The sequence below is a fragment of the Phlebotomus papatasi genome, chromosome 1 (genome assembly GCF_024763615.1).
Source record: "Phlebotomus papatasi isolate M1 chromosome 1, Ppap_2.1, whole genome shotgun sequence".
NCBI lineage: Eukaryota > Metazoa > Arthropoda > Insecta > Diptera > Psychodidae > Phlebotomus > Phlebotomus papatasi.
This window is the reverse complement of record NC_077222.1, coordinates 61,324,221-61,339,875: the sequence shown is the minus strand read 5'-3', so window position 1 is coordinate 61,339,875 and position 15,655 is coordinate 61,324,221. Positions and strand designations below refer to the sequence as shown.

General features: G+C 34.3%; 1 protein-coding gene across 3 annotated transcripts in view; it reads left to right on the top strand.

Annotated features, from left to right (window-relative positions):
* The window catches only part of LOC129809591 (uncharacterized), a 30,042-nt gene extending 18,090 nt beyond the window's left edge, over positions 1–11,952 (top strand). For all 3 annotated transcript variants that reach the window (XM_055859542.1, XM_055859541.1, XM_055859543.1), the window contains exons 4-5: positions 4,448–5,005; positions 10,827–11,952. In XM_055859542.1, the coding sequence (XP_055715517.1) occupies positions 4,448–5,005; positions 10,827–11,584 (1,316 nt within the window). In that variant the 3' untranslated portion in view covers positions 11,585–11,952. The remainder of the gene's footprint in view (positions 1–4,447; positions 5,006–10,826) is intronic.
* Positions 11,953–15,655: the final 3,703 nt, after the last annotated feature.

Sequence of the window (15,655 nt, the reverse complement as noted above, 5' to 3'; positions counted from 1 at the left end):
TACATATCACTCATCACTATCAGGTTGTCAATGTTGAGTTATTGTAACAGACGCCAAAAATTCACATCAAAATTTCCTTCCTGAAATTCGTGAAAATTAGTCAAAAAAAAAGTAGGGAAAAGGTGCTCCTAAGAAAAAAACCAAACCTCACATTGACATTATTTTCAAGAATTCCGCATAAGTCTATCCTACACTTTCGCATTCTTCTTCTTCTTTTGAACATCACAACAAATTCAATTTAATTCGATCAAATTTGAATGCCGGAGGCAAATATCAATTTTCAAATGCTAATGCCTTCGGCACACCTTTTAGCTCGGTATAGTTTCATGAAATCAAAATTCGTGTCTCTTTCTTTTCTCAAAAGTTTTACGTAAGTCTATCTTACTCTTTCGGTCTCAAAATTGAACTGAACTAAATTCAATTTGGTGTGATGTTCAAAAGAATAAGAAGAGTGTGGAAGAGTAGGGTAGACATATACAAATCTTTTAAGAAAGAAAGGGATTGGGAAATTTGATTTTATGAAATTTTCCCAATCTAAAAGGTGTGCCGTAGCCGCATAATAATTCATTTTCAGTGCATTAGTTAAATATTTTTAAAAGAAAAATTAGAAGTCATGAACCGTCTATATTAGGTACTTCTGATAAATTTTACTTTTTTACTGACTTAAATAGAATATTTTTCTGTTTTTTATTGTTTTTTAAACAATGAAAGATGGAATCTTCTAAGAAAATTAAGCGTTTCTCAAAAGCTAAACATTTTTGCCATTTAAGTTGTCAATACACGGATAGCGCAACTTTAAAACGAGGCGTTTTTTGAGCCAAAATTATTTCGAATTAACCCAATTTTCGATTTTTTCGTAATTTGCTAATTGTAGCTCAGCTATGTCAAATGCCATTGATCGGAACAAGTGATAACCGAAAGGGGCAAGAAATGCAATAGATCGGAATATTGTTGTCTTGCAATATCATTCTATCATTTTTTTTAATTATTGCAATTTTTGATTTTTTTAAAATTTTTTATTCGTTTTTTCAGTCAACTCATGCGGCACCTATTTTCCTTCAGTGCGATTTTTTTAATACATATAAATGCTTAAATATACCTTGACTAGTCTTGCAGTTAATCATACCACCTTCAACTAGTAATGCTTGCAGATAGACACCGCCAATTGTTTTTGGTCTTTCTGTCCTGTAAGTTAAAATTGCCATTTTTGAATAAACCAATTTTTACTGCTGCTTGCTGTAGACCTCATCAAGCAAAGAATGTAATTCATTTAATTTTTTTCTCAAGTCAAAAGGGTAAAGTTACTTCCTGTAAATGCATCTTTTTCAGTTCAAAATTTAACTTCTTCGTTATTACAAAAAAAAAGTTGAGTTGCGTTATATATTACGTGTGAAAGCCGCAAAAATAGTTGATGGCCTAGTATTTGACCGGATCGCAGATCCGAATATCGAAGAGTTGACTGTAAATATTTTAAAACAGCTAATACTCAAGAGATGTAATCTGGATTTAATTTAAATGAAATACAATTTTTATTCCTTTCGAAAAATCAACGTGATATGAAGTTGAAGTGCCCCCATATGCGAAATGTTCAATGGTCAACCTACAAAGCATATTAGGTGAGATTCTTAACAATCTCACCTACTATAATCCTAACAAAATTTCATGTCGTCCGATCGACCTCAAACTTGGCCAAAATGTGTTTCGTCACTTCCTGATCACGAATATATATGTGGTTAATTTACGTTCCCGGCCGGCCGGCCGGCCGCTCTTTGGAGCTTAATAGCTCCTAAACTAAAAGAGATATCGACTTGCGGTTTTCGGCAAAGGTTATATATCGGGTGAAAATTGCAACTTGGTGCATTGACCCCCCACCCCTCCTTCCGCCATTTTGAAGACCCCCCTTTTTTTGTTTTCTAAATAGCTCCGCCCCTATGGCATCGAGCGGGCTCAAATTTTAGTATGTTATAGCTGGGCCTTAGAGCTTTCCATCAATACCAAACTTAAGGTCCCCCGACCCCCCTGACCCGAGCTATAAAGGTCCAAAAAAAATTTCTTAAAATGGCCATAACTCCGGTTCTAATTGTCAGAATTTAAAAAGTGAGGGCTTTTTGGAAAGCTCTCATGAAATTCCACTTCCCCTTCTAACATCGCAAGTTCATAAAACCACCGCTAGGGGCGCTATTATTAAAAAGAAAATTTTTAAATCTTATAAGTTAAATAACTCAAAAATTCCATTGTGCATCGGGCTGAAATTTTAGTATGTTGTAGCCGTTGATTATACCTATCAAACAAAAAAAAACCTTAAGTCGATCTAAAACCCCTGACCCGAGCTATAAGGGGTCAAAGTTCGAACATTGACCGGCCTCTATCTCCGGTTCTAACTAACATAGCGACCTAAATTTTACCTTTTTGGTTTCGTCTCAATGAGCACTTTCAGATGGAAGTTCAAAAAGTCACCACAGGTGGCGCTGTGATAGCGTCAAAATTCATCGAAATTCAAAGTCACTTTTCTCAAAAACGGCATTGTGCAAGTTAATGAAATTTTAGTATGTTGTAGTCCAGTCTAGGACGTTTCCAAAATGGTGCGTATGTGCGCTATGGTTTCAATAGAACCGGAGATATGAGGGGTCAAAGTTCACGGAATTCAAAAAATCATATCTCCGGTTCTATGTGACCGATTTTGATGAATGAGGGCTTAAACGAAAGATCTCACCAAATGCTACAACTTTCTAGAATATTTGAACTTCGTGGGACCAACACCAGGGGCGCCACAGTCGAAAAACCAATTTCAATATCACATAACCTCAATTATCTCGACTGTCGCTGAACCGATTTTGATGATTACTTCAACATAATTGTAGAGCACATTTGTCTCTACATTTCGTCCATACATCATTTTCCACTCAGACTACGCTATCACTCCGATTTTGCCGTTTAAGTGTGAAAAAATTGATTTTTCCCATAATAACGCTTTGAAATCACTCAGATGCCAATTTGACTGCCTCTACTCCACAAAGACACTTAAGATATGGTTTTAAATGGAAAGTCCCACAAAATACAACAATTCTTTGATATAGTTGAAGTTCAACAAATGACTACTTGGGGCACTCTGGATGAAAAAACGAGTTAAGAAACAAAAAACCTCGCTTATCTTGGCTTCTGAGTAATCGATGAGATCATGTTCCATGGCAAAATTATAGAGAACATTCTGGTCTACATTTCACCCATATAATACTTTTCTGTCAGTTCATCCAAATCCTTGATATTTTGGTTTAAATACAAAATTTGTATAATTTCACGAATTTGATTCAAAATAACTGAATGGCGACTCACAATTTCAGCTCTAAATCGAATTTGCATGCACTCCGAGTTAGCTCACGTTAAGAATCTCACCTACATAAGCCGGTTAGGATTATCTGTCCCTTTCAAATTGTACAAAGTTTTTTCGGAATATTGAAAGCAAAAAAAATATAGAGAATACATTAACGGTTGCACGATAAGTTTTTCAAGGGGTGCTCTAGAGTCTCCAAAGCGCTATCTGTTACTTATTGGCCTATATATCCAACGTACAGACAAGAATTCTTCCATTACTTAACTCAAGTCATCATATTCGTAAAATTGTGCCAAAATTTGACCCCCTAGGTGGCAGCCTTATGTAAATTTACAAATACAGAGGGCTTTCATATCATTGTTCTCTCTTTGAGTTCCAGCTTCAAAAAAACAATTGTGATAAGCTTTAAGAAAAACTCGTTACGCAGAATAGTAATTTTCCCACTTTTTCAACACCGTTTTCTTATCTAATCATTGCGACAATATTTTGGCTATAGTCTGAGAAAAGCTAGAATTGTAGTAGTTTTTTCTCTATTTCAACGAAACTAAGCCGTCGAATTAAGTTCTTAATATGAGTATTTATACTCAAATCTGTCTCGCCTTCGTGCATAGACAGTTAAAAAGTTTCTGTCTGATAACAACAAATTAAAGACATGATCATGATGTATTGTAAAACTCACGCTGCCGGCAAAAAAAATAGTCTGATAATGTGGAGTAACGTGCTATCTAAGCAATGAAATTATTTCAATAGCGTATCGAGTGATAATATAAATTTTATATGAGTACATAACAAACGATAGGAGTCTACTCCGAGGCTTAATCACGGTGTTGAGATCTTGAGAATCAAAGAGCAAAATGCAAGGTATTCGATTACTAAAATTAGATGTTTTTGCCGCGCAATAGACGTGACTAGACATAATTTAGAAAATAAAATACAAATTCACCTTCCACTGAGCCTGTCATTTGGAACAATGATATAAAATACTTCCTTCTTAATAGGAGGATATATACTTTTCTGGGCATATTCAAGACTAATGAGCTTTACTCACGAAAGAGTTATAAAATAGCCGGAATTGCTGGACACTTTTTCTTAACGATATCTTGTCTTTACTTGCAGATGAAATTTGTCGTCAATTAGTGGACGCCGATGCCCAATTTGTAGTCACAACTGTAGATCGTTTTGATGCTCTCAAAGAAGCCTGTGCTCTGACCAAGAGATCCATCCGGATCGCCACAGTCCGTCACAAAGCCACAGAAGCCCTCCCTGAAGGTGCTATAGATTTTGCTGAATTGGTTAATCCACATGGTGTGGACTTCTCAGCCCTACGGCGCCCAAATGTCTCCATCGAGGACATCGCCTTCCTACCATACTCATCCGGCACTACAGGCCTCCCCAAAGGTGTCCAACTCACTCACCGAAACATCACATCTAACTGCGAGATGCTCAAAGCCAAATCTGGCGATGTTTGCATCGTTGAACCTACAACTGATAATTTCCAGGATGTTCTCCCCTGCGTTCTACCCTTCTTCCATATCTACGGACTTACAGTGACGTTGCTGTCCAAGTTGCAATTTGGATGCAAGATTGTTACGCTTCCGAGATTCCATCCTGATAGTTTCCTCAACGTCATGGCCAAGCACAAAGGGACCGTACTTCATCTTGTTCCGCCAATTAGTAAGTTTTGCCTTTAATTGACCCTAAACTTGACCTCAAGTTTACTATATCTAGCCTGAATTTAATGCAATATTTTTTTTGAGGATGTTTTGTAAGATGCGAGAGAAAAAAAAATTAATAATATTAAGCAAACAACGAATATACTTATCTCCGCAACATCACTCAAAGTCAGTTTTTTTACTTATAATTTATGATATTACAAAATGTGTAATGTGTGTAATACCAAGACAAATTGCACGATAAAGCTTAATTTCCACAAAATGAATTTTCAATTCACAGAGTTATTTGATACCCATTATAAATTTAGGATTCTTGAAACTAGATGGATCATGGATGATAAAAATATTTTTAACCGAGTTTATCAGTACTTTCTTTCAAAATCCAATTATCCGTCTTATTGCAATTTATAAAAAAAAAATTACTGCTTAAGATGCCACACAAGAGAAATACTAATTTTATTTGAGCTTGTAAAATTAATGTTGTCTCTTTCGGGATATAAATATAAATTCCTTTCGAGTTAGAACAATAAAAAGAACATAAAACATCATATGACTCTAACTTAATAAATCTATATTCTCCGTTCCATATCTTTGTTCTATAAAGATTAGTGAAATTATTTATTGGTAAATGTGACTTTAAACAACTGAAATATTTATCTATTTGATTTAGAATTTACATTTGCTCATCATTTCTTTGTTTAACATCTCTCCGTGTCTATCGCCGTCTTAGCATCAATGGCAACCTTCAAAACGAAACGACATTCCCTAAACTGCTTTCTAAACCGTGTTAATTTCCGGCTTTTTACTATTTTCTAATAACCTCTAACCTTTCAAATTCTAACACATGAAACTCTTAAAAAAATCGATTTTTTTACTAAATGAAATTTTATTAAAAACATTATCAGAAAAACGCTATTCTTTTACAACTTTAACCCATTCCTTACCATGGTATTATATATCATACGTAAATTTATTGATTTTAGATGATTTATTCCTGGGCAATTATTATCCGAATTTCTGTCGGGAATGGATTTTTAGTTACTTTAGTTCATCAATTTCTTGGGAAAAATAGTCCGGCAGAGATGGGAACACATTTTGTTATTATTTTCTTGCATCGCGGAAAGTCATGCAATTTTTTTCTCAAAATGGCGAACGGAAAATTTGACATCCCGTCGAATTTGTTAAAATTGACCCCTCTCCTCTTTCCTGATTTGAATTCTAGTTACCAATTTGTTTTCTTGGATAGTTACTCTATCTAAAGCACTAAAGCAATAGAGTTTGTAATGAATTATTTATGTACAGAATTCAAATTCAGTGACCGTTAAGACGTGTGTTTGACAGGGGCTCCCCGCGCCCCCATAATAGATTTAAAAAAAATTCTTTTAATAAATTTCATCTATTAATCTGTAGGAAACTACTCCCAAAATATGAACATTCTATCTCAAGCATTTCTGGTACATTAACTGAATGGGTTGAACTTTAGATAAATGCACACATTGAAAAAAAAATATTTCGTAAAATTGTTTGTAAATTTCTACTGGGGACTTACGAAATGCTCGTGAATCGTATAACTCACAAAAAAGATCGTAAAAGTTTGTACTTCTTCTCAAACTTTGTTCGTAACAGGCATTGTCGATTGAGCACTTGACGAGCATTTTATGTTCTTTTGAAAACATTTGTTTGTCTGACAAACATTTACGAACAAATGACCAAATTTTACGAGCATGTTTTTGTGTGTTTACGAACATTTACAAAGATTTGTTCGTAAAATTACAACAAATGCTTTTACAAGTGATGATCTTACAAACAATGTTTGTGAAAAAGTACAAACTTATACGACCTTATTTGTGAGTTTTACGATTTACGAGCCATTCGTAAATCCCAATAGGAATTCACAAAAAATTTACGAACAATTTCACGAAATATATTTTTTTTTGTGCAGAGAAGTATACGTTCCTGATTTCAGAGGCAATCTTTGCAATTTGACAAAAATTAAAATTAGTTTAACCAGAGACTTCTTACAAGTCTCGTAAAAAAATAACAATTGAAAAAATCACGGAAGGTGTAAGGAAAATATTGTCATTTTGTGATAAATATTCAAAATATTCAGAAAATATTCGCAATATTCAGGAAAATGTGACAATATTCGCGATATTGTCATAATCTTGTAGATTTGCGAATTGTTTCCCTCTTGACGATTGTTTTTACATCTCTAATACACCTTTTCGACCAGGAATATTTCATGAAATCAAAATTCACATTGCTTTCTTTCTCAAACGTTGTAGGTATGTTTATTTCAGTCTTATTTATACCTTCGGCACACCTTTTAGATCGGTAAAATTTCATGAAATCGAAATTCGCATCCCTTTCTTACTCAAAAGATTTGCATAAGTCTACCCCACTCTGTCGGAGTCAAAATTGGCCTAAACTGAATATAATTTTGGGTGATGTTCAAAAAAAGAAGAGTGCTAAAGAGTAGGATAAACATGTGCCAAACTTTTGAAAAAGTCAGGGATGTCAATTTTGATTTTATGAAATTTTCCTGATCTAAAAGGAGTGCCGGATCCATTAGCACTCAAATTGAATTGATCTACATTGAATTTGTTATGAGCAAGGTTATGAGGTTTAAAAGAAGAAGAAGGAAAGTACGAAAGAGTGGATTGGACTTATGCAAAACGTCTGAGAAAGGGATGTAAATTTTGAATTCAATAAATTTTACTGATCTAAGAGGTGAACTTGAGCCATTACCCCAAAATTTATTTCACAATTGATTTCATACGCATTTCGATTTGGAAGCACTTCAAAGCTTGTCTATTTTAAATAATTTTAATTTTATGAAAAGCAGAAGAATAATAAAAAGCTAATAGATATTGAGTCTTTTGACTGCACCTTATGCAGCAAGCCAATTTTTTGATCAAAAATATCACGGCTTATGAATTTAAATCCTACAAAAAAAACGTTTAGAATATCTTTGTAGTTTGTATTTATTCACAAAAACTGAACCTTTATCGGTTCTAAATAACTTAAAAAATGGGTAATTTCTAGTATACTTATGTTTTCCTTTGGGTAATCAGAATCACAAGAGATCCGAAAGAGTTGAGAAACGCAAGAAAATATTGTAAGGTCAAGGCATTTACGCTTGTTGCTTGGTTCAAGGACCAAGGATGTATGTGACAGATCGTTGGAAAAGTCTCACAGTTGGCTACAACCCTACAACATACTAAAATTTCTTCGAAATTGCAGGTTCTCTTAGATAATCGAAATTGTCATTTCTAAAATCGATTTTCGGCAAAGTATGTTTTAAAATTAAATTGATTAATTGATGTCAGTAGCGATGCCTATAGTTTCTCCCGATTTCACCCAATCATAACACTTGCAGATCGGCGTCTTCAATTTTTTTGGTCTTTCTGCCCTCAGTATCGCGATAGCCAATTTTGAAGCATTTAGACCATTTTTTATGAGTAATTTTCGATGGTATGTATTCGATTTGATAAGAAAACGAGCTGCAGCCGCTTTTCAAGTTGAAAAGCAAAGCTTTTCCCGCAAATGCTATATTTTGATGTGAAATTCGACACTTTCAATGCTGTTAAAAATTAAAATCTCTTTTGTTAACGTTAAGTAATAATTTCCAGAAAGAAATCAGTGGTTGAAAATAAAGAAGACGTGTTTCTGCTTTCGACGTCCACCTTATTCTGTCTTTCTTTCTATTGGTATATGATTTTTATATGATTGCTCTCCCATTAATCTTCTTTGTCTTTTATCGGACATCTATTTCGAGAATTTATGATTTTATGTTGATAATCATTTCGCAAAATAAACATTCTTGACTAAAGTAATATATATGTACATTTCATATGCGATAAATGATGATCTTTTTTCAAGTGATCTATATATATAGATAAACATTCCCAGTCAAATTAATATAAATTTTTTTTTAATCTTCTGTCGACTCAAATATCTGGAAAATCAATATCATGATTTATTGCTAACTCATCAAAATATGACCATATGTTTGTGAATAAATACAAACTTTTACGAACTCTTTAGTGAGCTATACGATTTACTAACATTTTGTAAGTCCCCAGTAATGCGAGATTTCTTTTAAAGTTTATGATTTGATATTCAGGATTAAAAAAGCGATCAATATTGAACACTTTATTTCCTTATTATTATTATTAAATTTTTAAATAAAAATTTTGAATCATCAAAATTATAAAATAAATCTACTCTGCAAAAAACTAATCGTTTGATTACCTTGCCATTGGTTTCAAAACCAAAGGTATAATTGAATGTTTAATGCTGGTGGTATTTTCTTTTTTTGGAAGAAATGGAAAACATAACACTTATGTAATTTCTTTCAATATTTATGCCATTGGTTCTGTTTAAAGACAATATTTTATAAATGCAAGTATTAAGAAAGATCTCAGAGAAGCAAAGTTTGGAGATCTTTTCATTTTAAATGATTATTGGTTTTTTTTAACTTTTTTTTTGGAGTTTAGTTGGATGGGTAGACTAAGGAGCTCAAAAGAGCCTAGGTGTCTGATCACCCGCTGACTCAATTAACTCTATTTGCAATCTATCTATCTAAGTCCCCAGTAATAGGGTAAGTGTGCCAAATTTCGGCATAGTTGCATGCAAGCGCCAAAGTCTCAAGTTTGAAATGTAATATTTTTAATAAAAATTGATTTTTTTATTCCTTCTTCTTAAGGAGTGTTGCTTGGAAACTTGTAAACCGTTTATCTTCTTTATTTACTCTAAAATCATTTTTAATAAATTTTAAAATGAATAAAAATGTAGACATAGCTTTGGTGCCCTATTTCGGCCACCTTCATTCTCATAGTTCTTTGCCCTTAGGGAATTCTTTCAATGTCTTTTTCACGTCATCTCGTTTGCCGAAGCTACATTTTTTGTTATTCTTTTGCATTGTATAATCTCTAGCTAGAGTATGTAAAAACTAAAAATTCATGGAAATTCGAGGAACAAAAAAGGTGGCCGGAATTGCAAGCTGGTCGGAATTTGGCGCACTTACCCTAACTCACAAACATTTACGAACAATTTTACGAAGTATTTTTTCTGTGTAGGGAAATTGTTAGTAACGAAAATCGATTTTCAGTGAATATTCTTAATCTACTACATAGACCAACGGATTGAATACGACTTAGCCTGTACGTGTTTGCTTTTCTAAACCAAAGACTATAATTTAATTCAATGTATTTCTCCTCAAATATGCTTAATTTAGGTTAATTAATTTAGGTTTTATTCTACTGCTTAAAACACTTAAAAAAGCTTTCTCGAGTCAAAACAGTAAAATCTAAAAATAAGTAAAAGAGATTTTCAGGCTTCGCACATAGCCTGGCTTCGAACATTTCATATTTTTTCCATATTCCTTTAATGGATCTGATCAATTTCTGATAAGTCAGATCCATTAAAGGAATACGGGAAAAATATGAAGTATTCAAATCCAGAGACTGTGCAAAGCCTGAAGGCCCCTCCTTAAGCTTTTATAGGGATCTAAATCTAAAGTAAAATCAAGCAAAAAATATTTAAAAGCTATTTAGGTATCTAATGACGTCAAGCAAAATACTTTAAAAAGCAAAAACAATTTTAAAAAAATAAATAAAAATAGCGTAAACTTGTAGATCATCACTATTTTATTAAGGGACATAAAACTTTTTCACGACCCTGGCATAAAAATAGTTATTGATGTTTCCCAGATTTAAGAAAAAAAAATGATATTGCATATTTTTAGAGCAATTAAAATATGAAACGATGCATTTCTCTTGTTAGTCATCACAATTAATTTTCTTATCTTCTCTTTGCAGTAATCATTTTGGGTCACCACGATAAATTGCAGTCTCGTCACACAGAAAGCATCCGCGTTGTAATGTCCGGTGCTGCTCCCATGGGCACTCCAGATGCTGAGCGATTTACCGCTCGCGCTCCCGGAGTGGAGTTCGTACAGGGCTACGGATTGACTGAAACGTCCCCCGTAGTCCTGATGAGCTCAGTGGGCAGCAAGAATTATGCTTCAGTGGGAGAACCAATGCCCAATACACAAGCAAAAGTTGTGGATCTCAGTGATCCCACACGAACAGGCCTGGGGCCAAATAAAGTTGGTGAACTCCTCGTCCGTGGTCCACAGATTATGCGTGGCTATCACAATCGTAAGGAAGCCACAGAGGAGATGCTGCTGGAGGATGGTTGGCTGAGAACGGGAGATATGGCGTACTATGACGAGAACAATCACTTCTACATCACAGACCGCCTCAAGGAACTCATCAAGGTCAAAGGATTCCAAGTGCCACCGGCTGAACTCGAAGAACTCCTCCGTGATCATCCCAAAGTGGCAGATGCCGCTGTAATTGGAATCCCACATCCTGTAAACGGAGAAGTGCCCAGAGCCTTCGTTGTGGCCAAAAATGGGACACCAGTGACTGAAAAGGAACTCCAGGAATTTGTGGCTGGCAAAGTAGCCTCATACAAACGCCTAGATGGCGGTGTTGAGTTCACGGATGCCATCCCCAAGAGTGCTACAGGGAAAATTTTGCGACGCGAACTGAAGGTGAAATACTGCTCATAAGATTCTATTGCCATCAAAAAAAAAACCCAGATATTCGGAATAATTCCACGTGTGGTCTAGCATAATTTTGTTTTTCTTATATTTTTTAACCCATAAACTTGACGCAATAATTAAAATATGATAGAGATATTATTTTATATTTCTCAATTCAGCAACTTCATGAGATCCCCCATTAAAGTGATCATCATGATAGTTGTCATCACATGGTCACAAGATGTCTTTTTTATTTTTTAAGTATCTTAAACAAAATAGCAATTATGAAGAGGTGAAATTTGTCTGTGTTTTTTAATGTATATAATTAATTAAATAAATGTAATGATGAAGAAAACGTATCAAATAAATGTAACTGAATTTAGAAATAGAAAAAATGTCTTTTTTTTCATTTTAATCATGGGATTTCAATTTTTTTGAGGAGGACTTTCTGCAGATTATAGAGGAGACTGGGGTAAAAAAACACAAAACGGATATTTTATTTTTTTACAAGCTACTCGATCGCTTCAAAAATTTCTAATTAGCGCAGTTTTATAGGAAATTTACCTCTCTACAACTTTGTGAGAGTAATTTTCCTCTATTTTTTAAGGAAATACGTTTATCGAGCCAATTTCTAATAGGTAATTTTGTGAAAATTCTCAAAAATGATGGGGCAAAAAGTACCAGATATTGGGTATTATCATACTTTAATTCGCTTCATTACAGGCTTCCGTAAATTTGAAAAAATACCTAAATGCCCTAATTCAAAACCATTTCCAGACGCTTTAACTTTGACAGAAGATTCAACACATTAAGTTCATATTTTTTTCTGAAGAGAATTACATAAATTTGCTCCTTGACTCTTCTAGAATGTTACTGTTTAGTGAAAATTCTTTAAATATAATTTGAAGACTTCTTAAATACAAGAAAAATACGCCAGCGTAAAATGCTTCTATTGGAAACAAATTAATCCAAATGGAGACAAGGGAAAGTGTCTAATTGGAGACAAACAGTGCAAGTGAAACCGCGACGAACGGCTTCCAAAACCTTGTTGAGTTTCTCCCGAGTGCAGGATTTGTTCTTATTTCTGGTCTTGTCTCCTTTTCCATCTAAAACAATAAGAAAATCTCTCCAAAAAATCATATTTCCGGGGTTTCCTATTGAAGGATTTGCAGACACTTCAGAAAAACCCTTTTTGTTCACGAAACAGGTAATTATTTTATTTGAAAACTTCACGTATGGTAAACAATAAATATTAACACTTAATTTAACTAAAATTAGCCAGAAATGAGACATAAATGTTAAACAAAACGAATAAACAACAGTCACTTTATTGTGTTTTTCATTGGAAAACATGGTCAATCAATGAAAAGGGACAGATAATCCTAACCGGCTTATGTAGGTGAGATTCTTAACGTGAGCTAACTCGGAGTGCATGAAAATTCGATTTAGAGCTGAAATTGTGAGTCGCCATTCAGTTATCTTGAATCAAATTCGTGAAATTATACAAATTTTGTATTTAAATCAAAATATCAAGGATTTGGATGAACTGGCACAAAAGTGATATATGGGTGAAATGTAGACCAGAATGTACTCTATAATTTTCCTATAGAACATGATCTCATCGATTACTCAGAAGCCAAGATAAGCGAGGTTTTTTGTTTCTTAACTTGTTTTTTCATCCAGAGTGCCCCAAGTAGTCATTTGTTGAACTTCAACTATATCAAAGAATTGTTGTATTTTGTGGGACTTTCCATTTAAAACCATATTTTAAGTGTCTTTGTGGAGTAGAGGCAGTCAAATTGGCATCTTAGGGATTTAAAAGCGTTATTATGGGAAAAATCAATTTTTTCACACTTAAACGGCAAAATCGGAGTGATAGCGTAGTCTGAGTGGAAAATGATGTATGGACGAAATGCAGAGACAAATGTCCTCTACAATTATGTCGAAGTAATCATCAAAATCGGTTCAGCGACAGTCGAGATAATTGAGGTTATGTGATATTGAAATTGGTTTTTCGACTGTGGCGCCCCTGGTGTTGGTCCCACAAAGTTCAAATATTCTAGAAAGTTGTAGCATTTGGTGAGATCTTTCGTTTAAGCCCTCATTCATCAAAATCGGTCACATAGAACCGGAGATATGATTTTTTGAATTTCGTGAACTTTGACCCCTCATATCTCCGGTTCTGTTTTAACCACAGCGCACTTACGCACCATTTTGGAAACGTCCTAGACTGGACTACAACATACTAAAATTTCATTAACTTGCACAATGCCGTTTTTTGAGAAAAGTGACTTTGAATTTCGATGAATTTTGACGCTATCGCAGCGCCACCTGTGGTGAATTTTTGAACTTCCATCTGAAAGTGCTCATCGAGACGAAACCAAAAAGGTAAAATTTAGGTCGCTATGTTAATTAGAACCGGAGATAGAGGCCGGTCAATGTTCGAACTTTGACCCCTTATAGCTCGGGTCAGGGGTTTTAGATCGACTTAAGGTTTTTTTTGTTTGATAGGTATAATCAACGACTACAACATACTAAAATTTCAGCCCGATGCACAATGGAATTTTTGAGTTATTCAACTTATAAGATTTAAAAATTTTCTTTTTAATAATAGCGCCCCTAGCGGTGGTTTTATGAACTTGCGATGTTAGAAGGGGAAGTGGCATTTCATGAGAGCTTTCCAAAAAGCCCTCACTTTTTAAATTCTGACAATTAGAACCGGAGTTATGGCCATTTTAAGAAATTTTTTTTGGACCCTTATAGCTCGGGTCAGGGGGGTCGGGGGACCTTAAGTTTGGTATTGATGGAAAGCTCTAAGGCCCAGCTATAACACACTAGAATTTGAGCCCGCTCGATGCCATAGGGGCGGAGCTATTGAGAAAACAAAAAAAGGGGGGTCTTCAAAATGGCGGAAGGAGGGGTGGGGGGTGGGGGGTCAATGCACCAAGTTGCAATTTTCACCCGATATATAACCTTTGCCGAAAACCGCAAGTCGATATCTTTTTTAGTTTAGAAGCTATTAAGCTCCAAAGAGCGGCCGGCCGGGAACGTAAATTAGCCACATATATATTCGTGATCAGGAAGTGCTGAAACACGTTTTGGCCAAGTTTGAGGTCGATCGGACGACATGAAATTTTGTTAGGATTATAGTAGGTGAGATTGTTAAGAATCTCACCTAATTTCAATGGTGAAAAGGTACACTTTAAATTTTTCTGAGAAATTAACAGATTAAAATTTGTGAATATGGATGGATTTTCGCTTTATTTGGAGCAACATTAACTAAATAATGAAACTGTGGTACAGGAAATATATAAATATAATAATTTAGTACTGTATTTAACATGAAAACAATGATGTTTCCAATTGGAGTAATGAAAAATTTCCATTTGGAGCAGGTTTTGAATTAGCTTAATTTACCCTAGAGGACATATTTTCATAGAAAATTTGTTCATCTACACCTTTGTAAAACATCGTTTTCTCTGTGAGAAAAGTGAGAAAACGAGAAAAGCGCTTTTCAAGGTATTTTAGAAAAAACATACACAAAAGACTGCAAATCGTTTGATCAATGCAAACATCAAGCGGCGAGACATGATAATGACGTTTCTTTTCGCCGTGAGACATCATAAATTGCATCGCTTTTTTGTTACTTTTTGCTTTATACCTTTTGTTACTTTTTACCCCAAGTGACCATTTTTAATAAAAGGATTTCTGGAGAAAAGAACTTTTGTGAAATTCTAAAATAGATAGCGGATTCGTATTCAAAAAATTCAAATTATTTAGAAAATATTCACCAGTGCATCAATTTTGGAAAATAAGTAGGTAATAATTGTTATCTTTTGCAAGAAAGATATTTCAAAAAGATATTGCATGACCTTCCGCGAAGCAAGAAAATAATAACAAAATGTATTTTCATCTCTGTCGGACTATTTTTCTCAAGTAACTGAATAACTAACGTTACTAAAAATCCATTCCCGACAGCAATTCGAATAAAAATTGCCCAGAAATAAATCATCAAAAATCACTCAATTTGCGTATGATGTATAATACCATGGTAAGGAATGGGTTAATAAAAAGATTTCTTGAGAGAAGAATCTTTGT